General features: G+C 48.7%; 3 protein-coding genes across 6 annotated transcripts in view; 2 read left to right on the plus strand and 1 right to left on the minus strand.

The window, feature by feature from the left end:
• SLC7A7 (solute carrier family 7 (amino acid transporter light chain, y+L system), member 7) overlaps nt 1-2,461 on the minus strand; it is a 48,281-nt gene extending 45,820 nt beyond the window's left edge. Inside the window, exon 1 of the mRNA XM_011990619.1 lies at nt 2,287-2,461. The gene's annotated coding sequence lies outside the window, so the exon portion shown is untranslated. The remainder of the gene's footprint in view (nt 1-2,286) is intronic.
• A 14,539-nt stretch (nt 2,462-17,000) lies between these two features.
• On the plus strand, nt 17,001-21,135 carry MRPL52 (mitochondrial ribosomal protein L52). Of its 4 annotated transcripts, none has more exons than XM_011990624.1 (5): nt 17,001-17,052; nt 17,165-17,222; nt 17,299-17,366; nt 20,217-20,281; nt 20,966-21,135. In XM_011990624.1, exons 1-5 carry the CDS (start codon nt 17,025-17,027, stop codon nt 21,113-21,115), a joined length of 369 nt encoding a protein of 122 aa, XP_011846014.1. In that variant the 5' UTR covers nt 17,001-17,024; the 3' UTR covers nt 21,116-21,135. The 4 variants fall into 4 exon arrangements, with proteins under 4 accessions (XP_011846014.1, XP_011846013.1, XP_011846015.1 ...); XM_011990623.1 differs by having other exon boundaries at nt 17,004-17,052; nt 17,162-17,222; XM_011990625.1 differs by having other exon boundaries at nt 17,016-17,052; nt 20,217-20,288.
• Nucleotides 21,136-23,600: 2,465 nt separating this feature from the next.
• MMP14 (matrix metallopeptidase 14 (membrane-inserted)) overlaps nt 23,601-27,576 on the plus strand; it is an 11,260-nt gene continuing 7,284 nt past the window's right edge. Inside the window, exon 1 of the mRNA XM_011990628.1 lies at nt 23,601-23,989. Coding sequence (XP_011846018.1) covers nt 23,882-23,989 — 108 coding nt within the window. The 5' untranslated portion in view covers nt 23,601-23,881. The remainder of the gene's footprint in view (nt 23,990-27,576) is intronic.

Below are 27,576 nucleotides of genomic sequence, written 5' to 3' on the forward strand. Positions count from 1 at the left end.
CTCTGTTGCCCAGGCTGGAGTGCAGTGGCGTGATCTCGGCTCACTGCAACCTCCGCCTCCCAGGTTCAAGCAATTCTCCTGCCTCAGCCTCCTGAGTAGGTGGGATTACAGGTACACACCAGCACGCCCAGCTAATCTTTTGTGTTTTTAGTAGAGTCGGGGTTTCACCATATTGACTAGGATGGTCTTAAACTCCTAAACTCAGGCAATCCGCCCACCTCAGCCTCCCAAAGTGCTAGAATTACAGGCATAAGCCATCGTGCCCAGCCTAATTTTTGTATTTTTAGTAGAGATGAGGTTTCGCTCTGTTGGCCAGGCTGGTCTTGAACTCCTGGCCTCAACTGATCCACCTGCTTCTGCCTCCCAAAGTGGTGGGATTACAGGCGTGAGCCACCAGCACCACCTTAGACCTTGCTTTTGGACAGGAATGACCTACATGAATTACCTGGAGGAAGATGTAATCAGACTAGACTAAAAAGAAAGAAAGCCTCTGTCATCCTTCAGTCTATAGCCTAGACTAAAGGCTCCAACAAAGTTTGTTAATCTCCTTCCTGGCTGCCCCTCCCCTTTCTCATTCTTTGCAGGGATAAGAGGTGATTACAAGTCCTCTTGGCAGTGCTGCTATTGCTAGGGTGCCCACTTCTAAAGCAAACAAAAGAAAACACAAACACATCATCACGCCTGCCCTTTTAAGACCAAATTCACTGGCACCAAGGGGTGGGCATGTGTCCTAATATGATGTAAAAGAAAGGAAGGAAGGAGGGACAAAGGAAGGGAAAACTGTGAGGGGGAATGGAGAGAGAAGTGTACAGGGTTTCATTCCTGACTGGTGGCATCTGAAAAGTGAAGTCCTATCCGTGGAATTTTGAGACAGAAATCTGCTGGGGGAAAACCCGCACTCCAGCAAACAGCATGCCCTAGTGGTAGCACCAAGAAGTGCTAGTGGACTCTAACCTACTTCAGTCTGCCCATGCAAACTAGGCAAGGGAGGCTGCCATTCATAGAGAACATGAAGCCCCTGTCTTTTCTCAACCACTACCTAGCACCCTGGACAAGAAGGCACCATCTTTGGCAGCTCACATTTCTCCCTAAGACCCTAGGTCTTAGGGTAATGCTTCCGCCATTCAGGCAGCCTGCGACCAACAACATCCCTAGGCTCTCCCAAAGGGGCTCTTCTGCCCCAGGTTTTCTTTTTTTTTTTTTTCTTTTTTTTTGGAGGGGGGGTTTGGGTTTTGGAGGTTTTTTTTTCTCCGAGACGGAGTTTTGCTTTGTCCCCCAGGCTGGAGTGCAGTGGCGCAATCTCTGCTCGCTGCAACCTCCACCTCCCGGGTTCTCCTGCTTCAGCCTCCCTAGTAGCTGGGATTACAGGCACCCACCACTATGCCCAGCTAATTTTTAATTTTTATTTTTTTTATTTTTAGTAGAGACGGGGTTTCACCATGTTGACCAGGCTGGTCTCGGACTCCTGGCCTTGTGATCCTCCCACCTCAACCTCCCAAAGTGCTGGGATTACAGGTGTGAGCCACTGCACCTGGCCCACCCCAGGTTTTACATGAGCAACCCCATAAGATAACAGCAGCCCTTGTCGTCTTTCCCTGTCTGAGATGCATTCATCTCTGAACACCCAGTGAAGATTACAGGACAACACACTCATCCTACAGCCTGTGGAAGAAATTTGATTCAGAAACTGGCAGCAGGGCCTCCAGTATGCAGTGCTGGGCAGAACAGTCAGTGGAGCCCCTCACCCTAACCTCACCCTCGAATGGCAACACCAAAACACACTTCCTCCAGGAACTAGCACATAACTCAGGGTCTTGGCTCCTCAGCCGAGCTCAGGGAACTACTGTAAGAACACACTTTCTCTCCCAGAGACCCCATGTCCTGCCTTCCTGGCTCCAACCAGTCTGTGCTGCCTCCCCTAACAACAGAAACAGAAAACAGATACACTCTGGTATGACTAGATTTCCCCATCACTCCAAGCTAGAAGCTCAGCTCCTCCCTCCCCAGTTCTCTGTTTGTTTTTCTATATTCTACTGTGGCTAAGTCAGTCTCTTAAAAAAAAAAAAAAAAGGTGAAACAAAAAAGAAACTGTTTACTCCTGTGGCCAGGGCTTCCATTAAGGAAGGGCTGAAGTCTCTGGGCAGAAGTTTCAGCCCAGGGAGGGACACGGCTGGGATCAAGAAACAGGAGGCTCTTGGGTCTCCATTCAGCCGATTTTTAGGACTCACTCCATCCTCCTCCTACACTTCCCCTCTCACCCATTGTCCCTTCTCTCCCACCTCTTACCTGTCCAGTGACCTTTGGGCAGGTGCAGGGAGGAGGGGCTACCAGCTCAGTCAAGGGAGAGGGGAAGGTGCTAGTTAGGAGAACCAAGGGTATGGCTCACGCTGCAGCAGCTGTTGACTCTGAGGAGCAGAAAAAAGCAGAGGGTAACGGGGACTGAAATGGAAAACAGGAAAACACATGTGTGACTCTGGCCGGCAGCGGGGAGGGGCCAGGGGACGGGCTAGAGCTGGGACTGCCTGGTCAGACCCAGAGGACCTCAATGCCTGCCAGCCTCCAGGCACCTTCTCCACTACACTGGCACCAAATACCTGAGTCTCAGCTCCTTCTCCCTCCCTCAGCCCCACCTCCCTCTTCCTTGTTGCCCTACATTTACTGAGCATTTAAGCTTTCCCCTCCATTGATAGTGACCTCTGATGCCTCTTGCAACTCCCCTCATTCCATTTCCTAATCATCTCCCACTCACTCCCACTCATGTACTATCCTTAGTCCTGCAGAGGGGATACGATCCCATGGTCAGAAGGAAACTTTGCAGTCCCATCTCAAGAGTGTCAGCGCCATTTCAGCCCCTAAAGCAACCCAAGGGAGGTAATGCAGGCCAAGGAAGACCACTTATAGGAGGACAGCCAAGCACATTTAGACACCAAGCAAGCTCACTCACAGCTGAGATCTCTAATTGGTTCAGGTGATATCGATGTGTGTCACCAGGTAAGAGCCAACTGGGCCATGGCACCCTGGGCAGACTAATGAGTTGGCATCCCTTCAAACCAGTTTTATTTAAACATCTGTCGAACGTTTACTTAGCAGAGGTGGGGGAAATACCAATTTTCCTGGAATACAAATTGTGTAAGCCTCTTTATATTCAAAATTAGAAATTATTACGTATCAGCCGGGCGTGGTGGCTCACGCCTGTAATCCCAGCACTTTGGGAGGCCAAGGCGGGCAGATCACAAGGTCAGGAGTTTGAGACCAGTCTGGCCAACATAGTGGAACCCCGTCTCTACTAAAAATACAAAAATTAGCCAGGTATGGTGGCGGGCACCTGTAATCCCAGCTACTTGGGAGGCTGAGGCAGGAAAATCGCTTGAACCCGGGAGGCAGAGGTTGCAGTGAGCACTCCAGTCAAAAAAAAAAGAAGAAATTATTACACATCTTCATCACATGCAATATTCTGAAGCAAACAGCTTCTTGGTAAGCACAGTAAACCACTTAAAATCAGATAATAGTATAAATCTCTTGCCCTCAGGGAGCAGCACTTCACAGTGCATCATGCATTTTTGGAATTACAACTGTGACTAATGCCTTTAAGCAACTGTCAGCTGGCTGGCCCCTGGGCTACACCCTGCAATTTGTACCTGTCTTGCAAAATTACTCCAGACACAAGTAGTCCAGGTAAGGAGTTGTCAATAAGTCTATGTCACTGGATGAAAGCCAACTCATATTTCACCAAGACACAGAAATCATAGTACACTGGCACCAAATACCTGAATTATTGCAAAGATAATTTAGTGTCTTTTAGATACTCTCAGTCTGCTACCCAACTTGCTGGCCCCTTACCTGCACTCTGGGGTGGGGTCCAAGTTGTGAGGGAAGACCTAGGTAGAGGAAGCTGTCTTTGCCTGCATGGGCCCCCCTGCTGTCTTCCTCATTCCACTACAGCTTCACTGGCTTCCCTGCTGTGGCCACACAGCAAGCACGCTGCGGCCTCACAGCTTTTGCAATTTCTGTTCTCCCTGCCTGGAACATGCTTCCCAGTGATATTGTCCATTCCCAGTGTCATTTGTTTGCTGTCACCACCCCCACTAGAATGTAAGCATCACAAAAGCTTTGTTCACCACTGTATCCCCGCAGAGCAGGGCTCACATAGACAGTTAATAAATGTTTGCTGGGTTAATAAATGAATGAATGAACTATGTTATTTATTTGATTTCCCAGGTAGCTAGGCTCCTGGGCATGTCCTTGAATTTGCTCTCCAGGCCCTCCTGTTTGGCTGCCGCTCTGGCTCCTAAGCAAGGAGTACCCGGAGGTACTCTTTTTGACAGTAATGTGTTAAAGGCAAAGAAGAAAGTATGGCTTTCACGGTTTTACTGGGAGGCCTAGAATGATTTGAAACGGACTTTTGTTTCATTAATGGGAAAAGCAAAGCAAAACAAAAAGCCTATCATCTAACACTCTTTCCCTGGATCCAGGAAATTCTTGTCTGCTCTACCTCACACCTAGGCTCAGGTGACCGGTCTGGGTGCGGCGTGGAGATGACGAGAGCTAAGTGCTACAGCTGCGAAAGGGTGAAGGGCAAAGGAGGAAAAGGCCGAGGGAGGCGAACGCTCAGGTTCATGCATATGCAAGTGGGTTCTACAGCGGAACTTCGAAGCATACACTCAACTCCCCACCATGCGCCCCGCCCGCTGCTCTTCCCCGGAAAAGCTCTCCCCTAACCCGCGATCCTCGCTGGCCTAGCCCTTGGCCGTTCCCATCCCCCTCTCCGCCCCTGCCCAACCTGCTGGCCTCACTCACCTTTGTCCCTTTCTCCCATCCCCACCCCGCAATCCACCCTCGCTTTCTCCGGTCCCCTGCCATTTGTTTCGCTTTTATTTCCCTCCTTCTTTTGGGTACCCAGTCTGCGGTCCTAGGACAACGCCTTCCCAAGCTCGGACCCAGCCACCGTCCGCCTTCATTACCCCTCTGAAGAATAGGGTCGCCCCCGAGGCCCAGGTCTGGCTGTGGGGGCCCACTCGAGCTCTGCCTTGGGGGACCAGGACCTCACCCCAACAGGCGTCCCTTCCGCTCCCTCCACCTGGCCAAGCCGCCCCCGCCCTTCCACCGACTCTAGGAAGCGCTAGAAGAGGGGATTGTCGTGGGTGTAGGCGAAGGGCGCAAAGGTCCAAGCACTGAGGCCTCGCAACCCGCTCCCCTGTCCGCTCCTCGCTCCCGCACAGCTGGATTGCTGCGGGGAAATGAAAATGACCGCGGACACCCTTAGAGACTGGTCGTCTACCCCATGAACGCTCAGCTTCCTCTTCCCTCCCTCCCAACCCCGCATAAGCTGGCTGCCAGACAGGGGTCGGGGCGAGAGCCCCCACCCCTGGCCACAACTGCCTCCTGCCCCGAGATGCTTAGCTGAATCTGGGTAGGACCCCCAGACTGGAAGCCCCTTGTGGGAGGGGGGCGGGGGCGGGGGCGGGAGCGGGAGGCGGGGCGAGGAAAGGTGCCTGCTCGGAGCCGGAGGAGGGGTCTCCCGAAGGCAGTCTCTTCTACTCCGGGATCCCGACTCCCCGCCCCCTCGGGGGAACTGTTGCATCAGCTTCCAGATTCCAAACCAGAGAAAGTGAACTCCACTAGGCTGGGAAGGCGTCGAGCATTAGAGCCGCCGCCAGGAGGCAGCGCTTAATAAAAAATGTCGGGCAGAGGGGCCCAGGATAACGGAGTCCCCGGAGCATCTTTCATCTGAAGTCTTAGCAGCAGCGCGGACCTAACAAAAAAGGGAGTTGCTGAATTAGTTCAAGAAAAGGGAACTGGAAATGCTTCATCACGTTTTAAAGCTAAAAGATGGCTTGTAAATAATACAACTACCTTTTGGATACCTTTTGGACAATCTAGCTTTGGGGTTTTTTTAAGCCAACGTTGGCGCTCTGCGGAGATCCACAAACAGCCACCGCCTTCAAGACCAGTCTGATAGAAACACAGAGAGCTTACGGAATTTCCCAGCCCCCAGGCAAAGAGGAATGTAGTCCGAAGTCATGATTTGCCCATCTTGAAGCTCAATCATTTAACACCTAATGTAGCCAGTACTGATATAGCAGAGATTTGACAGTTCTGGGAAAAGAAGCAGAATATGTTGCAATAAATTATGTAAGCAGTAAGGAAATAATATGCAAAGTACTGTATTGAGTGATTTGTAGCCACAGTTCTCACATTTCTTGCATGAGGTGACAGTGATTTGATCTTTGTGCTGTCCTAAAAAGGGAGATAATGAAAGAATTCCCAAACAGTTCACTCTTACCTCCACAACTTCTTCAATCTTAGAATATTCGCACAGGCATGCAAAAAGGAAAAGAGATTGCAAAATGAAGTAGAATTGCCTACCGAGAGTCAGCTTCCTTCGTCTTATGTTCCTTCTCCAATGTCATCATTATCAATCACAACAATTACGAGGCACCTAATTTCCCAGAGCAAAGCACTTGTACAAAAGTAACTGTAGGGGCCGGGCGCGGTGGCTCACGCCTGTAACCCCAGTACTTTGGGAGGCCGAAGCGGGCGGATCATGAGGTCAGGAGATCGAAATCATCCTGGCTAACACGGTGAAACCCCGTCTCTATTAAACATACAAAAAAAAAAAAAAAATTAGCCAGGCGTAGCGGCGAGCGCCTGTAGTCCCAGCTACTTGGGAGGCTGAGGCAGGAGAATGGCAAGAACCCGGGAGGCGGAGCTTGCAGTGAGCCGAGATAGCGCCACTGCACTCCAGCCTGGGCGACAGAGCGGGACTCCGTCTCAAAAAAAAAAAAAAAAAAAGTAACCGTATAAATACAAACGTACAGAACAGAAAGAGGCTGTTTGGATAAATATATTAGACAAAGCATGAGCTCATTGCACCCTTGAACTTCTGGGCTAAAGTAATCCTCCAGCCTCAGCCTCCCAAGTAACTGGGACTTGCTGGTGGGTGCCTACAGGTGGGTGCCCAGGTTATTATTATTATTATTTTTTTTTAATTGAGTCTCGCTCTGTCGCCAGGCTGGAGTGCAATGGCACCATCTCGGCTCACTGCAACCTCCGACGCCCTGGTTCAAGGGATTCTCCTGCCTCAGCCTCCCCAGTAGCTGGGATTACAGGCACGCACCACCAGGTCAGCTAATTTTCGCATTTTTAGTAGAGACTCGGTTTCACCATGTTGGTCAGGATGTTCCCAATCTTTTGACCTCGTGATCTGCCTGCCTCCCCCTCTCAAAGTGTGGAGATTACATGCGTGAGCCACTGCGCCCGACTATTTTTTTTTTTTTTTTTTTAAGAAACAGAGTCTTGGCTGTCTCTAAAAACTACAAAAATTAGCTGGGCATGGTGGCGTGCACCTGTAATCCCAGTTACTCGGGAGGCTGAGGCATGAGAATCGTTTCAATTCAGGAAGCGGGGGTTGCAGTGAGCCGCCATCAAGTCGCTGCACTCTAACCTGGGTGACCGAGGGAGACTCTGTCTCAAAAGAAAAAGAGAGAGAGAGAGAGAGAGAGAGAGAGCCAAAGTCTTTCTGTGTTGCCTAGGCTGAGAAAGCAAAATGTTAAAGCCAAATACAGGGCATGACGCCCTTGAAAAACAAAGCAGTTTAAGAGAGGAAACACATGAAGCACAGATGCCTGATGCTTCACATTATTCTTAACTCCAGTCTTTGCCAGTTGAAGTCCAGAGGTTAAAAGACATTCAGTTTAGGATGACGAAGCTGCTTTCCTGTGGCTTCTGAGGCTGATGAAGTCATAGAGGAGTGCTGTCCAGGTGCCAGACCCCTCCCTCCAACAGAGTTCCATGAGGTCCCTGAGAATGCTGATGATGTTGTCAGCGCTCTGGGGTTCTCTCTCTCTCTCTCTCTCTCTCTCTCTCTCTCTCTGTGTGTGTGTGTGTGTGTGTGTGTGTGTTGTGTCCAGGGAGGCTGAGATGAGAGGTAGCTGTTTCGGTGAGGAGCCCTTTCTGGTATTTACAACCCATGGATTGTCCCCCTGCTGTATCACACTAACCACATCAAAGGTTAAATTTAGGGAGGCCCAGACAGGAAGATTGCTTGAGCCTAAGAATTCAAGACCAGCCTAGGAAACATAGCAAGACCCCATCTCTTTAAAAAAAAAAAATGTATATATATATAAAGGCTGAACTTGTCTTCCTTTTTTTTTTCTTTTTTTTTTTTTGAGATGGAGTCTTACTCTGTGGCCCAGGATGGAGTGCAGTGGCACAATCTTGGCTCACTGCAACCTCTGCATCCCGGGTTCAAGTGATGCTCCTGCCTCAGTCTCCCAAGTAGCTGGGACTACAGGTGCCCAGCACCACGCCTGACTAGTTTTTGTACTTTTAGTAGAGATGAGGGTTCACCATATTGGCCAGGCTGGTGTCGAACTCCTGACCTTGTGATCCGCCTTCCTTGGCCTCCAAAAGTGCTGGGATTACAAGCATGAGCCATGGCGCTTCTAAAGACCCTTCTCTTCCCAGATTTCCTAGTTCCAATGAAACTTCCCACCCTGCTCTCAAAGTCCTCCAGCTCTGGCTCCTTGACTCCCACATCTGCTAAATAATTGTACTTGTCCACTTTTGCATGCTGTGTTCATATTATACACATTATTTGTTCACCTAAATGCATATGCCCCACTCCACCCCAGGTGTTTTTTTGTTTGTTTGTTTGAGACAGTATCTTGCTCTGTCACCTAGGCTAGAGGACAGTGGTGTGATTACAACTCACTGCAGCCTTGACCTCCCCAGGCTCAGGTGATCCTCCCACCTCAGCTTCCCACATAGCTGGGACTATAGGCACACGCCACCATACCTGGCTAATTTTTGGTTTTGCTTTTTGTTTTTTGTTTTTCCAAGATGGAGTTTCACTCTTGTTGTCCAGGCTGGAGTGCAATAGCGTGATCTTGGCTCACTGCAACCTCCGCCTCCCACATTCAAGTGATTCTCCTGCCTCAGCCTCCCAAGTAGCTGGGATTACAGGCATGTGCCACCACACCCAACTAATTTTTGTATTTTTAGTAGAGACAGGTTTTCGCCATGTTGGCCAGGCTGGTCTCGAATCCTGACCTAAGTTATCTGCCTGCCTCAGCCTCCCAAAGTGCTGGGACTACAGGCATGAGCCACCCCGCCTAGCCAATCTTTTGTATTTTTTGTAGAGACAGGGTCTCACCATACTGTCCAGGATGACCTCGAACTCCTGGGCTCAAGCAGTCCTCTCACCTCCCTGACCTCAACATCCCAAGTAGCTGGGACCACAGGTGCATGCCACTATGCCCTGCAAAACACACACACACACACAAAAATTAAATTTTAGTAGAGGTAAGGTCTCACTATGTTGCCCAGGCTAGTCTCAAACTCCTGGGCTCAGGTGATCCTCCAGGCTCAGCCTCCCAAAGTGCTGGGATTACAGGCCATGAGCCACAGTACCTGGCCAGTTTGTCATCTTTTCTTGTTTGTGTGTGTGTGTGAGAGAGAGATGGAGTTTCACTCTTGTGTGCAATGGCACAATCTCGGCTCACCACAACCTCCGCCTCCCGGGTTCAAGCGATTCTCCTGCCTTAGCCTCCCGAGTAGCTGGGATTACAGGCATGCACCACCACACCCAACTATTTTTGTCTTTTTACTAGAGATGGGGTTTCTCCATGTTGGCCAGGCTGGTCTCAAACTCCCGACCTGATCCTCCCACCTCGGCCTCCCAAAGTGCTGGGATTACAGGCGTGAGCCACTGCGCCCCGCCACTTGTCTTTTCTGTCAATCCTGTATGTTGACACTTGGGTAGTTCTTCGAGCCTTTGGCTTCTGCTACTTGATTCCCCAAATGTAAACTGTGAGACTCCAGTGCTGTACACCTCACCTGTCTATCTCAAGGCCAGCCAAAGGCTCAAGGAACCAAGCTTGGAAAAAGTGTCACTCAGTCTTCATTCTTCCTTTAACTGTAAAACAATAAATTCAGGGCCACATTTTGGTTCAATTTTTTGATTCCTAAAAATGACAAAGCAATCTGTACAATGATTGCTTCCTGGACTGTCTACCTACTTTACAGTTTTATTGTGAAAATCATAGGAAATCGTTTATGTGGAAGTGTTTTGATAAGTAAAAACGAAGAGTATTAATGCAAGATGACAGTGATACTGTATGTCTTACTTCCCTTGCTTATTTAAGTCAATCTGTTGGCTTCTAGCCACGTTTCTTTTGTTCCTATCCCCTCTTCTTGTTCAGCCCTAGCCTGTATCATTCTTATTGTTATCAAAAATAGCTGCTTTTACTACTTCAACCAGGATCCACCCTTCCCTTCTTTCAGAGCACAACCTACAGCCACCTCCTGTGGAAAAACTTCCCAGTCTTGCAGAAGAAAATGATAAACTTCCAGATAGATCATTATACCACTCCCATGGGTCTCTCCCATCAGCACATGTTTGTGTCTTGCCTGTGTGAACCCCAAAAATTTAAGACAGGTCTCAGTTAATTTTTAAAGATTATTTTGCCAAGATTACGGATGCTCCTGTGACACAGTCTCAGGAAGTCCTGATGCCATGTGCCCAAGGTGGTCGGGGCACAGCTTGGTTTTATACATATTAGGGAGACGAGACATCAGTCAATATGTAAGAAGTACATTAGTTCCATCCAGAAAGGTGGAGACAGCTCAAAGCAAGGTCCCCCATACTGGGGACTTCCAGGTCACATGTAGATGAGAGACAGATGGCTGCACGCCCAGCCCTGAAAAATATATTCTTACTGCATTTACACAAATAACTGTATTGCCGTAAGTTAAGAATACTCACAAATGTTTCCAAATTCTGGAGAAATCAGGTAGAGAGACATGAATATGCTCCAAATTTGTTCATAGGACTATACTAAATTGTTAAAAGCTGACAATAGCTCAAAAGAAAAGTTTTAAGACTCTGAAAAACAAAACAAAGCATCAGTAAACTTTTTTTTTTTTTTTTTTTTTTGAGATGGAGTGTTGTTCTGTTTCCCAGGCTGGAGTGCAGTGCCACAATCTCGGCTTACTACAGCCTCTGTCTCCTGGGTTCAAGCAATTATCCTTCCTCAGCCCCCCAAATAGCTAGGATTACAGACGTGCACCACCACACCTCGCTAAATTTTGCATTTTTAGTACAGATGGGATTTTCCCATGCTGGCCAGGCTGGTCTCAAACTCCTGACCTCAGGTGATCCATCTGCCTCAGCCTCCCAAAGTGCTGAGATTACAGACATGAGCCACCACACCTGGCCAGAATCAATAAACATTTTAAGCAAAAAGTCAGAAAGATTGGTTCAGTCCATGCAGTTAATTTCTGTTCTGCTTAATACTCATGAACATTTTAGCTCTCCATGAGTCCTGAAAGTTTTTCCTCTATTCTGATGTCACAATCTCCAAAGTTATCAGAAACCTGCATTCAAGAGCACCTGCTGGAGTTTTATAGCTGATTACAAAACCACCTTTTAAAGAGGACCAAAAGACAATTATCAATGGATGAAAAAAAGTTTTAAGGCAGCCATACTTAAAAGACACAATTGACAAGGAAATTTATTACCTCTGTGACACACAATAATTTTTATATAACAATTATTATTATTAATGATAATGTACACTAAGTTATATCAAAGTTACTGGAGTTTCCCATAATTTTGGAACACATACCAATAACATATTTACACAAATACAGCCCAAAGAAAACCAAACACCATTTCATATGTGACAATGCTTCCTGTATAATTTGTATACCAAACAAGCCAAATTATGTCATTTTTTGCGGGGGAGAACTTTTGGGGGATCTAATTTCTTAAAGAATTAGGTTAGAAAAAGACAACATTTATAATGTGATTTTGGAAAGTTTGTCAACCATAAAAGGTTTAAAACACTTGATATTATAAAGTAGGATTACAGGTCATTGTAAAGTCATTTATTTAACCAAAGTGATAATTCAAGAATTTCAAAAAAAAAAGCAAAAACCTTAATTCTTCGAGAGAGGAGACTTAATTTTCTAAACAAGAAGGCCTAATGAAAACAGCATGAAGTCAATTATATTTGATTTCAAAATTTTGTAAACAATCTATAAAATTTAATCTTGATTATAAAATGTAACTTCCGTAAGCCTTTTACAACCTTTATAACCTTTATTAACGAGTTGGTTAAAGCTGCAAGAAAACCTTGTTAATCTGACACAGGGTCCATATACTGGTTTTGCATCAGTGTGTCTTTGACACTAATGATATTTATAGAGAAGCTGAACTTATTTCACATTTCAAAATTGGCTCTTACAATCTTACATGCCTACCTCTTCCACAGTAGTCCCTGGGCCTTGAGGAATTGAATAACTTTAATTTCAGGCCCTGTGTCTCAGGAAAGCAGTTTATTTTGATTTGCATGTTCTATGGGGCTTGAAGATGAGGCTTTAATTGTTGTCAGTGTTTAAGATTTAGCAGGACTTGCTGTCCTTTTTAGACCCAAGAGTCAGACCCCTGTAACTCAATGTCACAAGGACTTTAAAAGCACATACAGGCCAGGCACTGTGGCTTGCACCTGTAATCCCAGCACTTTGGGAGGCCGAGGTGGGCGGATCACAAGGTCAGGAGATCAAGACTATCCTGACCAACATTGTGAAACCCTGTCTCTACTAAAAATACAAAAATTAGCCGGGCATGGCAGCGCACACCTGTAGTCTCAGCTACTCAGGAGGCTGAGGCAGGAGAATCGCTTGAACCAAGGAGGCAGAGGCTGCAGTGAGCCGAGATGGCGCTACTACACTGCAGCCTGGGCCACAGAGCAAGACTCTGTCTCAAAAAAAAAAAAAAAAAAGCACATACAGGCTGGCTGTGGTGGCTCACACCTATAATCTGTAATCCCAGGACTTTGGAAGGCCAAGGTGGGCAGATCACCTGAGGTCAGGAGTTCAAGACCAGCCTGGCCAACATGGTGAAACCCCATCTCTACTGAAAATACAAAAATTAGGCTGGGCACGGTGGCTCACACCTATAATCCCAGCACTTTGAGAGGCCAAGGTGGGTGGATCACCTAAGGTCAGGAGTTCAAGACCAGCCTGGCCAAAATGGTAAAACGCCATCTCTACTAAAAATACAAAAATTAGCCACGCATGGTGGCGGGTGCCTGTAGTCCCAGCTACTAGGGAGGCTGAGGCAAGAGAATCACTTGAACCTGGGAGGCAGAGGTTGCAGTGAGCTGAGATCCCGCCACTGCACTACAGCCTGGTGACAGAGCAAGGCTCCATCTCAAAAAAAAGAAAAAAGAAAAAGACAGAAAAAGAAAAAAAAAATCTTATCTCAGTTTTTTTTTGTTTGTTTGTTTGTGTTTTTTTGAGACAGAGTTTCACTCTTGTTGCCCAGGCTGGAGTGCAATGGCTCGATCTTGGCTCACTGCAATCTCCGCCTCCCAGGTTCAAGCAATTCTCCTGCCTCAGCCTCCCCAGTAGCTGGGACTATAGGTGCGCGATACCAAGCCTGGCTAATTTTTGAATCTTTAGTAGAGACGGGGTTTGACGATGTTGGCCAGGCTGGTCTCAAACTCCTGACCTTGTGATCCACACGCCTGGGCCTCCCAAAGTGCTAGGATTACAAGCGTGAGTCACCGCGCCCGGCCTATTGAAAGCCTTTTAAATACAAATATGCACAGATGCATGCATACAGACACACATCTTGGATGTTAGCCTTTTAATTAAGCTGACTTTTAACTATTGAGCTCCTTAACAAAAGAAAAAAAAATTTTTTTAATCTCATTACCATATTTCAGCTATGACAAAATGCTACTAAACTAACAGTGATCACACAAATTATATGATTTCTGAGCGCTCTAAGTGTAAGCAGAAATTAACACCAGCTGGCTGTTAAATGCTAACTTTATTCGTTTAAAAGGAATTTGCAAGACAAAAATGCCAAACCAGTTTCTTACCTAGTGATGGGTCACAGGCTGTAGACTGCTCTCTACCAGCCTAGAAGCAGGAAAAAAAACAACTCATCTTCTCTGTTGGAAGTGAGTTCGAACTCATGGAAAGAGGAAAACTTACCTTCCTGTAGGAAGCAAGTAAAACTCAAAAAAAAAAAAAAAAAAAAGAAAGAAAGAAAGAAAAAAGGAGTTGTACAGCAAAATAAACTACTTTAGATCTCAACCAAATTTTGGGAGATCAGGGATTCTCTGGAGGGGGTGCTCTCAGACCTCAGCAAATTGCCCTATTGGTTTGAGCCATAAAGTTAGCTCATGCTGGTACCAAGCACCAATAGGAGATTTATTTTTTTGAGATGGAGTCTCGCTCTGTTGCCCAGGCTGGAGTGCAGTGGCGCCATCTTGGCTCACTGCAACCTCTGCCTCCCGGGTTCAAGTTATTCTCCTGCCTCAGCCACCCGAGTAGTTGGGATTACAAGCACACGCCACCACACCTAATTTTTTTTTTTTTTTTTGAGACAGAATCTCGCTCTGTCGCCCAGAGCTGGAGTGCAGTGGCACAATCTCAGCTCACTGCAAGCTGCGCCTCCTGGGTTCATGCCATTCTCCTGCCTCAGCCTCCTGGGTAGCTGGGACTACAGGCGTCCGCCACCACACCAGGCTAATTTTTTGTATTTTTAGTAGAGATGCGGTTTCACCGTGTTTGCCAGGATGGTCTCGATCTCCTGACCTCATGATCCGCCCACCTTGGCCTCCCAAAGTGCTGGGATTGCAGGCGTGAGCCACCGTGCCCAGCTAATTTTGCATTTTTAGTAGAGATGGGGTTTCACCATGTTGACCAGGCTGGTCTCCAACTCCTGACCTCAAGTGATGCACTTGCCTTGGCCTCCCAAAGTGCTGTGATTACAGGCATGGGTCACCGTGCCTAGACAATAGATTTTTTTTTAAAGGTTAAGGGCATCTCCACTCAGAATTCTCCTGTGGTTACCAAAATGTGAACTCCCAAAATTTGAGACAGGTCTCAGTTAATTTAGAAAGTTTATTTTGCCAAGGTTGAGGACACGCCTGTAACACAGTCTCAGGAAGTCCTGAAGAGATGTGCCCAATGTGGTCCGGGCACAGCTTGGTTTTATACATTTTAGGAAGACATCAAAATGTAAGAAGTACATTAGTATTTGTTCTGTCCAGAGAGGCAGAGACAGCTCAAAGCGAGGTCCCCCCTCACTGGGGGCCTCCAGGTCACATGTAGGTGAGAGACAGATGGTTGCATTATTTTGAGTTTCTGATAAGTCTTTCCAGAAGAGGTAATCAGAATATGCATCTATCTCTGTGAGCAGAGAGATGACTTTGAATAGAATTGGAGGCACAAATCTGCCTCCAATTCTGTGGTTCCCAGGTTCTCAGCTTGAAGAGGCCCAAGATATTTTTCCTTCACACCTGGCATACAGTTAATGGGCTCTTTTGTAGGAGTTTCAGGATTTATAAAGCACTTTCACTCACATTATCACTTTTAGACTGTTTTCACAAATGTAACATATTAAGCATTTTTAAAATTTAAAAATGAAGGATAAATAACTTCTCCAAGACATCACTGAATAGCAAGTGATAAAAGGAGGGGAGTCACCAATGAGGGTTTGCCACTTTCTAGTACCTACCTCACAGGGTTGTTGCAAGGATAATACTAACCAATGTGTGGCAGTAGCACTTATAAAAATGGAATGTCACATCTTAGCTCCAATACAATACCCCTTTCTCAGGAAAGTCATCTTTGATGGTGTACTGTAGATCAAGTTCACACTATAAACTCATAAACAACATGTACTTCCTTTCCCAGCACTCAATGACAGTATTAACGTATGAATGACAGTATTAATGTATGTCATCATTTGATTGTCTCTTTTTTTTTTTGAGATGGAGTTTCACTCTTGTTGCCCAGGCTGGAGTACTGTAGCAGAACGAGCCACAGTCAAAACTCCTCAGACACCAGATTAAAGAAGGAAGAGGTTTATTCGGCCGGGAACGTCAGCAGATTTGTGTCTTAAAAGCCAAGCTCCCAGCCGAATAAACCTCTTCCTTCTTTAATCCAGTGTCCAGGAGCGTTCTCAGGATCCGCATTGCTTAATCTGGCCAGAGTCCCCGCCAGGGATGCTCTACAGGGCAGGCAGTACAATGGCACAATCTCGGATCACCGCAATCTCAGATCACAGCAACCTCCGCCTCCCGGGTTCAAGTAATTCTCCTGCCTCAGTCTCCAGAGTAGCTGGGATTACAGGCATGTGCCACCATGTCTGGCTAATTTTGTATTTTTAGTAGAGACAGGGTTTCTCCATGTTGGTCAGGCTGGTCTCGAACTCCCAACCTCAGGTGATCCACCCACCTCAGCCTCCCAAAGTGCTGGGATTACAAATGTGAGCCACTGCACCCGGCCTTTTTTCTTTTATTCCGAAAGCTCTATCAGGATATTAATGTCTGGTTTTATTCTCCATAAAATCTCCTACACCTAATACAGCACTTGTCATATGGAATTTTTTTTGAGGCAAGGTCTGGCTCTGTCACCCAGACTGGAGTGCAGTGGCGTGATCTCTGCCTACTGCAGCCTTGGGCCTCCCAGGCTAAAGCGATCCTCCCACCTCAGCCTCCCAAGTAGCTGGGACCACATGCATGCACCACCACACCCAGCTAATTTTTCATTTTTTTGTAGAGAGGGAGTTTCGCCATGTTGCCCAGGCTGGCCCAATTTCCGATTAACTCTAGATCTGATTACTTTTCTTAGTCTAGGAAAACTGTGTTACAGTGATGCGAGGATCTGTAGAATGACGTTGATGTTACTCCTCTGAGATCAAAGTTACTATTAATATCAATTTCGATGAACTAGAGACCGCTGTAGGGAGATTGTGGGAACTGTTCAGAACGGTTTAATCTGGGAGGACACGACTTCTACTGAGAATGCATGCCCTGAACGACAATTCGTTTTCACCTCAAAAACCTGGATCGCAGTTTTGTCTCTCCTTCCGTACGATGACCCAAGATGGCGGAGCCCGGGATTGAAAACCCAGATTCAAGATGGCGACTTCCAGCTTCCCCCATAGCGTCGCGCGTGGCCACCGAGGCCACGCCTACTTCCGGCGACTCCGGCTCAGCATGGCTGCTTTAGCGACTGTTCTCTTCAGTGAGTGGGTATAGATAGTGACCGTGGACTCGGAGGCGCGTTGGGGAGGGGCACAGGACCCCTGATCCGGCTGCGCGGCCTCTCCCCCAGCTCTGTTCTGTTTTCCCAGCAGGTGTCCGGAGGCTGCACTGCGGCGCAGCCGCTTGGGCGGGCAGCCAGTGGCGACTACAGTGAGTGCTGGGATGAGGGGTCCTGGGGGACCAGAAGCCGGGCTGGGTCCTCACAGATCTGTTTTTCTCCACACAGGCAGGGACTGGCTGCCAACCCCTCCGGCTACGGGCCCCTTACAGACCTCCCAGACTGGTCATATGCGGGTGAGCGCTGATCTGACAGTTAACTCCACTGGGGAGATTTTCACCCAGAGGGAACGCCCCTGGACGGGGAGCTGGGGGGTATCAAGGTGGGGGCGTGTAAAAGTGTTGAACTTTCTATTTGGAAAACGGAATTTGGGGAATCCCTCGTGTTTATTTTGTAGATTACACTTCAACTAAGGAAGGTAAAGCTAAACAGGATCTTGACTTGTGGAGATAAGCAGAAGATAATTCTGACTTGGGGCCGCCAGGGTGGAAGCGGGTGACAAGACTTCTGCGTTTTTTAAAGGGGGACATTATTTTTTTTAACCAAGAACCACTTTTCTGTGTGGTTAGTGAATTTTCAGTATTTGGTACCAAATGGAGGGGGAGCTCTTTGAAAAGCTACAGAAATAAACATCTCAGAGGGGTAGAAGGATGAAGACTATGGATGGCAGGCTCCCTTCAGAAAATTATTTTCCCTTTACTTACAAAAGAGAGGGGTGGGGGAGAGTAGATATTAGCCCTAGAAGGGAGGGACCTTAGAGAAGTTGAAGCTACTCCCCATTCTTCTTATGAGACTCCAGTGTACAAGTAGGAAATTTGAGGCCTACAGAAGTGAATTGCCCATGATCATACAGCTAGGTAAAGCCAGGACTAAACATAGGCCAGTCCTCCTTGACAACACAGAAATCTGAATATTTAATCCCCTATTGTTGCTCTCTAGGAGTATGATCCTGCTTAATTGGATAATTGGTGACTGAGGAAGATGGTGAAGATTTTTTCCACTTGTTATTTACTGTAAGAAGCTTGGCATCTCCTTGTAGGAGTATGGACTGTTGGAAAGACTCTGGAATTATATATGACTGCTTCTTTTTTTTTTTTTTTTTTTTTGAAATAGGGTCTTTCCCTGTCACCCAGGCTGAAGTGCAGTGGCATGATCATCGCTCACTGCAGCCTTGATCTCCTGGGCTCAAGCAGTCCTCCCACCTCAGCCCCCCAAGTAGGTGGGACCACGGGCACACACCACCATTCCTGGCTAATTTTTTTTTTTTTTTAAACACCTAGTAGAGATAAGGTCTTGCTATGTTGCCCAAGCTGGTCTTGAACTCTTTAGTTCAAGTGATCCCCTTAGCCTCCCAAAGTGCTGGGATTACAGGCATGAGCCACCACGCCCAGCCTGTGGACCTTATTCTTAATCTAGGCTTCCCTTCTCGCTAACTTTGTGGTCTTGGACAAGTTACTTAATTTTATCTTAGTCTCAGTTTCCGTATCTGTAAAAGAATACCTATCTCATACGGTTCTTATAAGGATAAAATGAAACAACCAATGTAAAGCACGTGGCATACACAATATTGGTTCCCCTTCCTGATAAATATCACCTCTTCTCTGTCTTGCCTTCAAACTTTTGGGCAGAGTTTTCACTCTGTTTCTTTCTTTGCAGAAAGTAAACTACTTGGGTCAGATACTGCATCTTTTCAGCAAGTCAGCAGATATTTGTGGATGTTTATTAACATGCTTATGTGCCTACACTATACTATGAATAGCAAAAGCTAGCGATACAGTTCTTGACCCAGGGAACTTAAAGTCTAACTAGGACAAAGCGTGGACGTTTTAAAAATTAAGTAATAGCATTCAGGGCCAGGCGCCGTGGCATGTGCCTATAGTCCCAGCTACTCGGGAGGCTGAGGCAGGAGAATCGCCTGAGCCCAGCAGGTGGAGGTTGTAATGATCTGAGATTGTGCCATCGCACTCCAGCCTGGGCGACGGAGCAAGACCTTGTCTCAAAAATAATAATAGTAAATAATAGTATTTCAATACTCTGCCCCTTTCCAAAAGGACCTAAGGTAGCTAAATAACACTTAAAGAAAAAAAGTACAGTAAATGTCCCAAGGCAAATAGGTGAATATTAAATAGTCAGCACTTCTTTCAGAAGAAAAGGCTGATGGATTTGAAGAGATTAGAGTTTCTGGGAAAGTTAGGGTTTGAGTGGACCTAAGGATGAAAATTTGGCTGGAAGAAAAAGAAAAGAGGGCATTTCATTGTGGAGTGGGATGGAATTTAGCAAAGAGACATAGTACAACAGTGATCACATTGCTTAAGAATTTCTGAAGACAAAACAGATTCAGCATTGCAGAGGACCTCAAATACAAGGCTAATGAGAGTTAAGTGAAATAGAGTAGTAAATAGCCGGGTATGGTGGCACGCACCTGTAATCCCAGCTACTCAGGAGGCTGAGGCAGGAGAATCACTTGAACCCGGGAGGCAGAAGTTGCGGTGAGCCGAGATCATGCCATTGCACTCCAGCCTGGGCAACAAGAGCAAAAGTCTGTCTCAAAATAAAAAATAAAATAAAAAAGGCCAGGCACAGTGGCTCACGCTTGGAATCCCAGCACTTTGGGAGGCCGAGCCAGGTGGATCACAAGGTCAAGTGATCAAGACTATACTGGCCAACATGGTGAAACCCCGTCTCTACTAAAAATACAAAAATTAGGAATGGTGGCACATGCCTGTAGTCCCAGCTACTCAGGAGTCTGAGGCAGGAGAATCTCTTGAACCCGGGAGGCAGAGGTTGCAGTGAGCTGAGATTGCGCCACTGCACTCCAACGTGGCAACAGAGCGAGACTCTCTGAAAAACTAAATAGATAAATGAAATAAAATGAAAGAGTAGTAGTATGCCTAAGAGCTCATTCTGGGTTATCGTACCTTACCCTTGAAGATGAGGGACGTATTTTAGCTTAATTAAGCTACAGTGTATATGAAATGGAAGAGAGGAGCTAGAGATTGGTTCTTCCCTTATTCCTATCACAGTATTTGCACAAGGTGCTGCAGACCGTCTCTAACACTTGCCTTTTCTCTCACTTCTACTTGTAGATGGCCGCCCTGCTCCCCCAATGAAAGGCCAACTTCGAAGAAAAGCTGAAAGGGAGAAGTTTGCAGTGAGTGGCTAGAGCAACAGCCAGGGCTACCTGGAAGGAGAACATTTAAATCATAATTTGTCTTGAGCTGTGTTGCACCTAAGCAAACATGTACCCCTCATGCAGAGGTTTTATTAATAACAGCCAAAGGTTGTTGATGTTTTTGTTTTTGGTGAGATGGAGTTTCGCTCGTTGCCCAGGCTGGAGTGCAATGTTGCCATCTCAGCTCACCTCAACTTCCTACTCCCGGGTTCAAGCGATTCTGCAGCCTCAGTCTCCCGAGTAGCTGGGATAACAGGCATGTGCCACCACGCCTGGCTAATTTTGTATTTTTAGTAGAGACGGAGTTTCTCCATTTTGATCAGACTGGTCTCAAACTCCCAACCTCAGGTGATACGCCTGCCTCAGCCTCCCAAAGTGCTGGGATTACAGGCGTGAGCCACCGTGCCTGGCCCCAGCCAAAGGTTTTAATAGCACTGTGAGAAGGGAGGAAGAGAGTGGGGCACTGCCAGGACAGGAACCAGTAGTAGACATCCTGCTGCGCATTTTGCTGTCTCCCTCTGCTTCCCAAGCCAGGACTTGCTCCCACTGGGGAGTCAGCAGTGTCATTTTCCAGATGAAACCTTTGAATTTGTAAGTGGAAGGATATATAGTGTAGCGCTTAAGTCCCAGATGTTATCCACACTGTTTTCCTGTCTGTTTCAGAGACGAGTTGTACTGCTGTCACAGGAAATGGACACTGGATTACAAGCATGGCAGCTCAGGCAGCAGAAGTTGCAGGAAGAACAAAGGAAGAAGGAAAATGCTCTTAAATCCAAAGGGGCTTCACTAAAGAGCCCACTTCCAAGTCAATAAAAAGCAGCTCCTGCCTCCCTCAGCCTCTCTCTGGATTTCTTTTCTGTCACCTAGATGCTTCATCCCACCCAGAAGAGAGCCTTCACATTCCCCATCTGTCTCCAAAGCAAAAGAGCTGGGACACCAAGAACAAGCTGTTAAATCACTGCCTGGGAGGCTTGGCTTAGTGCCCTCATCTCTGGCTCCATTCCAGTTCGGCTAAGTCTTGCTTTAAAATGTTTACCTCCTTTGCAGGCCATAGGACTGGCCCAACTATGAGAAATAGCTGTTCTGTGCACATGAAAAGGGGACAGCAGTTTTCCTGGTTCTAGCCAGGCACTCAAGCCTTTAAGAGCCCATACACAGTTTAGGCCATGTACAGCTGGCATCTAATAAATGTTTTCATGAAAAAGATTTTCAGCTGGGCACGGTGGCTTACGCCTGTAATCCCAGCACTTTGGGAGGCTGAGGCGGGTGGATCACGAGGTCAGGAGTTCAAGACCAGCCCAGCCAACATGGTGAAACCCCCCCCCCCGCCGTCTCTACTCAAAATACAAAAATTAGCCAGGGGTGGTGGCACACACCTGTAATCCCAGCTACTTGGGAGGCTAAGGCAGGAGAATGACTTGAATCCAGGAGGTGGAGGTTGTGGTGAGCCAAGATTGTACCACTACACTCCAGCCTGGGCGACAGAGTGAGACTCCATCTCAAAAAAAAGAAAAAAAAAATTTCTAGTCTAGGTCCCTTTTTTGACAAGCATCTGGTGTCAGTCTTCCTAAGATTCAAATACATGGTCCACGTGGTTACCCCCACTGGGAAGACTGATGTGGGAAAAACCATACCTGGGTGTTGCATGTTCTGCCAAGAGTGGGGTTCTGAGGTCTCCATGTTTCTGACTGTATTCCAGAGATTGGTTGAAGAGGGGCTTGTACCTTCCAACCCCAGTTTGTGTAGGAAAGCCCTACGTAAGGGCTTAGCCCTCAGTCACTGTGGGGTAGGTAACTGTTTAATAACACAACCATGGGAGGCCAAGACGGGCGGATCACAAGGTCAGGAGATCGAGACCATCCTGGCTAACAAGGTGAAACCCCATCTCTACCAAAAATACAAAAAATTAGCCGGGCGTGGTAGCGGGTGCCTGTAGTCCCAGCTACTCGGGAGGCTGAGGCAGGAGAATGGCATGAACCCAGGAGGCGGAGCTTGCAGTGAGCCGAGATTGCACCACTGCACTCCAGCCTGGGTGTACTGCACTCCAGCCTGGGTGACAGAGCGAGACTCCATCTCAAAATAAATAAATAAATACACACCATATACCTCCCACAAACCTGGAGGCTCCACAGGACCTGAAAAGCTTTTCATTTTATTGATCGTGAATCTGAGAGCAAAAGACCTTTGTTTTCATTGCAGTACTGAGCACTAGACTTCCATTCTTCTGCCACAGAAGTGCGATAGTTCCTGAATCCCTTGATTTCTGAAGCTTCCTACCTGACCTAATTTCTGTCCACCCTCCTTTATTCCTTCCTTTGCTTTCTTCTCCCTCCTCGCACTACCTCCGTCCTCTCTCACTGACCAAATGCAATTCTTGGATCTTAGATTTCGCTGATAGTCGAGTTTTCTGTCTCCCACACTTTTCCTGCTTCTGTTGCGCTGCTTTTCCACATCTGTCTAGTTCCGGACCCTTTATCTGTCTCCCTTTCTCACGGTCAGCTTTATCCTGCCCTCTCCCTTTCCTACATACCTCCATCTTTTGTTCTGAGTCCAGTAAGTCCCTAAAGGAGATTTTACTCTTTAAGAATTGCCTCCTTTTTCAGTGTAGAGGTGGAACTAAACCCCAGCATCCCAACTCCCAATCCCTTCTTTTACAATAATTTCACCCAGCTTGATTTGCTTTCCCCAGATCCCATGGCCTTGTACCCTTTTCCTGTCAGCGAGTTCCAATTAAAGGTGCAGCCACGTTACAAATGACAATAAAGGAATCTTTCTACAAGGTTGGAGCCACAGATCCAGTATGGTTGTGGGGTTTTTTGTTGGTAGTTGGGTTATAGTTTGGAATTTTTGGCAGCAGAGGGAGGAACATAGACAGTTGTCTATAGGGGCCAGAAGATAACCCCCCAACTATTAGTAAACTGGCCCCTTCTCCCTATGCAGGTCTCATGAGCATGGAGGAAGACCTCACCATCCCACACTTTGAGCTCCTTGTTGCCCCTAGCCACGTAGTCCCCAATAATTTCCACCCTGAGGTGAGACAAATGCTGAATACCAGAGGAATCAAGCCACTCAGAATATGCTTATGGGGAGAAAGTCTCCCACATCCCGTCCCCTGGGTCCCCTACAGCCCCCTGCTGTCCACCGTGGCCTCAACCCCTGCAGATGGCAGCCTGCACCACAAAAAGGCAACTTAGCGGGTTGGGTTTTTTTTTTTTTTTTTTTCTTGGTTGTAATTGGATTCAGGCTAAAACAACCACGTCCCCAACCAGGAAAGGAGGGCACTGGGGCGGGGACGGAGGAGAGGCTGCGGGAAAAGGGAGGGACCAGAGGAGAGAGCGAGAGGGATCCAGACCCCAGTTCGCCGACTAAGCAGAAGAAAGATCAAAAACCGGAAAAGAGGAGAAGAGCAAACAGGCACTTTCAGGAACAATCCCCTTAATTCCAAGCCGACAGCGCTCTAGGAATTAAAGTTCAGTGCTACCGAAGACAAAGGCGCCCCGAGGGAGTGGCAGTGCGACCCCAGGGCGTGGGCCCCGCCGCGGAGCCCACACTGCCCGGCTGACCCGGTGGTCTCGGACCATGTCTCCCGCCCCAAGACCCTCCCGTTGTCTCCTGCTCCCCCTGCTCACGCTCGGCACCGCGCTCGCCTCCCTCGGCTCGACCCAAAGCAGCACCTTCAGTCCCGAAGTAAGTGAGCTCTCCGGCCCTTCCTGGAGTCTCGCCCGCCGGGAGGCGAGCCCGGGGGTCTCCAAGGGGACAGCCTCTATTCGGAGAGGAGGGCTCTTGGGATCTCGGCTGTTCGGGCCTGCAGGATTCCCCCTCCTTTTCTTTTTCCTCTTCGTCTCCAAACTTCCAGATCGATCCAACTTTTGCCCGCTTCCAACCAGCTGCCCCCACCCCCTGCGCCGCCGACTGTCTTTCCCATTCCTTCTTTTTTCCCAGTCCTTGGAAGAACTTTACAACTGGGGCAGACTCCCCCTTCCCCAATTCCCTTGGGCTCTGCGTTCAGCTCTGGAACCGCCTGGTAAACATTTGGACTCCGCTCAAACCCCGCGCTGTCCCGGCTCCTCGTCATGCGCGAGAGTTTGTTGTTTCTTCGACTTTCCAGCTCTCCAGCGCTCTCCCGCCGGCGCGCCCTCCGATGGGCGCTCCGGCCTCCCCGGGCGGCCCAGGCCCTGAGCGGACGCGTCTGCGGCCAGATGGGGGTCGAGGGTGAACGGCCGAGCGTCCAGGGCCACAGCCCCCGTCTCCCCGAGAGGACCCCGCTGTCCCCCTACCCGCATCCCTGGCGTCGAGGGTCGCAGCGCCGGCGCGCTGGCCGCGTTTCCGTCCACACAAAGCTCTCCTTGTGGGCCGGGTGATCGGCCGGGTCGCTGCCTTCCCCTATCCCCACCCGCGTCGGCGCCTTCAGGCCCTTTTTGTTGTTAATTGTTTTTCTGTGTTAATTGCAGGGAGCCAGGGGGCGTCGCTTGGGGAGTGGGGAGAGGGTCTGGCCCGGGGTGCCCTCACACGTCTCGGCTGGCTCGGGCGCCCCCCACCCCCACCCCGGCCCAGACGGTGGCCCACCGGGCCCCAGAGGAAGCTGCGTGGGAGTTGTCTGAGGAGGTTTTTCCTCTCTCTCTCTTATTTTGGGGTGAAGGTGGGAGACGGATTTAATGAGCTTCTTATTTTGGGCCATCTCAACCCACTCAGCCTGGCAAGGGCCTGGGTGCGGTCGGGAGGGGCCAGGAAGGGCCCCAGAAGGGGGATGGGATCTGGGTTTGGCTTCTCCGCCCTGGTCCCACCCCGGAGGAAACTCTTTGGAAAGAATACTCTCTTCTCTCTCTGTCCCTGAAGGGGTCTGGGGCCGACTGGAAAAGTATGGCCCCAGGAATGGGGGTGGAAGACGAAACGTGGAGTGCTCAGACACCAGGGAGAGTAAAAACCTGCCCTAGTGCTGGAGGCTGAGCCTGACTCTCGGGGAGGAGTCGTCCTCTTCCCAGGCCTAGAGTCCTCCTCTGAGACCTGAAAGGGAGCGCCCCTAAGAAAACGAGCCTGGGCATCTGGGGAGCTGCCCACAGCCAACTTCACTGCCTTGCCTTTTTTCCCTCCCCTGCTCTGCTGGGTCCCCCAGGGGAGGGGCGGCAGCCCTGGCTCCGTTTTAAGTGGGTCATGGGCGGTCCCAGTGCCAGAACCACCATTTGCTTCTGGGCCCTGGAAGGGAGGGAGGAGCAGCCCCAGAGGCTAGGATCCAGGGCCTACTGCAGAGCTGGAGGTCCCCCCACCCTCCACTGGACTCCTAAGCCAAGGTGGGAGGTGTTCCGTTGACTTTCTCCTAGGGGATACCTTGCATCTCTCTCATTCACAAAGACAAAGCCAACCAGCTGAGTTCTTTGACCCAACATAGTTGCTTTTTACTCCAGACCAATGTGGAGGGAAAGCTGGGGTGGTGCAGGCCTCATGCAGCTGGGTCCCTCCCACCAGGCCTCCAGAGTCCTGCACCAGCTCCAGGACAGCCCTCTCCTCCCTATGGCCCGTCTGGCGCTGAGCCCTTCCTCCCACCCAGCCGCAGACACAAGAGTCCTCTCTTCTGTGGTTTCGACCTCATAGTCTCTGTGAGGAGAGAAACTTGCCTAGGCCTGGTGGGAGGAGAGGGATGGGGGCACTTCCTTTCCAGGCCTTGCAGCTCTCTTGACTCCAGGGAAGTCTTTCACTTGACTGAGCCTTCATTTTTCTCCCTAGGGTATGGGGTGGAGGTTGTGGGTATGAATATTTAGACCCGCCTAGCTTCTTGAAAGACTCCAGAGGGGATTTCCCCTAGAGCTCCTGGATGTGGATTCTCCCCATCTCTGTGCTGCCCTCCCTTCTGTCGTTCTGCTTTAGGTGAATTCTCTCAGCTTTGCTCTCTGAGGGTTGAGGGGGCCTGGCCTCAGTCCTCCTGCCTTCCAGCATCAGAAGTAGACCAGTCCTGTCCTTCCCCAAGTCCTGAAGCAGCTGCTCCCCAACCAAGGGTCATAAGCCTGGGGTGTATTTATCCTGCAGGTGAGGCTAGGGGCAAAAGACGTTTCCTGCATATTTAGGCACAGGCCACAGCAGGCCTCCCCAGGCACTGGCTGTAGCATCAGCCAGAACAGGTCAAGGCAAGCCTGCAGCTCCCTGAGAGCAGCCCGGGACTGGCGTGCCCTGCTTGGCTCCCCTCTGGTATACCAGAGGTTAAATGTCACTCCTTCGTCTACCCCTGAAGAGGGGCTCTCAGAGCCTCAGAACTAGGTGGTGCTGGGGTTGTTCTAGCCAAGACTGTTGGCTGGGAAAAGGCTGGGTTGTTTACGTCACGGGTTCTAGCTCCCATCAGCCTTGGGGGATCACTTCCCAGAACCATGTTGCAATTCTTGCCCCTGTGGGCTCAGGTCCCCAGTCAGCTGCTCTTGAGTCACCCCCAGTCCCCATGCAAGACTACTGCCCCATCACCAGGGCCTGAGCCAGAGGTGAAGGGCCATGTGGCAGTCCATACTGATGACCTTGGATAGGAGATGCAGCACCCAACAGCAGCCTCCCCCATCTCCCCTCCAAGGTCCCGTCCTGGGCAACCTACAGCCCCTTCCCGAACTCCCTAAGAAAGCAAAACTGGAGCAGGGACTAGAGCGATCTGGGTGGTGTCTTCTCCCCATAAAAGAATCCAAGCATCTTCATATTTCATATATAACTTGGCCTGTTTTACTTTTCTGTTTTGTTTTGTTTTGAGAGAGAGTCTTGCTCTGTCACCCAGGCTGAGTGCAGCGGCGCAATCTTGGCTCACTGCAACCTTGGCCTCCCAGGTTCAGCGATTCTCCTACCTCAGCCTCCCGAGTAGCTGGGACTACAGGTGCCCACCACCATGCGTGGCTGATTTTTGTATTTTTAGTAGAGACAGAGTTTCGCCATGTTGGCTAGGCTGGTCTCAAACTCCTGACCTCTCAAATCACCTCTCAGGTGATCTGACCGCCTCGGCCTCCCAAACTGTTAGGATTACCGGCATCAGCCACCACACCCAGCCTGGCTTGTTTTACTTTGAGGCTTTAAGAAAATACTCCATCGTCGTTACAATAAAGGCTGACTTTCTCCTCAACAGGGCTTTGCAGTGTGTGAACCTTTTAATCAAACACCAAAAGCCTAACATTAATTTAAGGCGATATGCCGCCTTTATATTATGACCAATTCACAACATACCTGAAATAAAATACAGTCACCAAGTGTCCTCCACCCCTATCTCCCACTTCCTCTGCTGAGAATCCTTTTTTTTTCTTTTTTTTTTTTTT

Source organism: Mandrillus leucophaeus, unplaced genomic scaffold (assembly GCF_000951045.1).
Source record: "Mandrillus leucophaeus isolate KB7577 unplaced genomic scaffold, Mleu.le_1.0 Scaffold380, whole genome shotgun sequence".
NCBI classification, from domain to species: Eukaryota; Metazoa; Chordata; class Mammalia; order Primates; family Cercopithecidae; genus Mandrillus; species Mandrillus leucophaeus.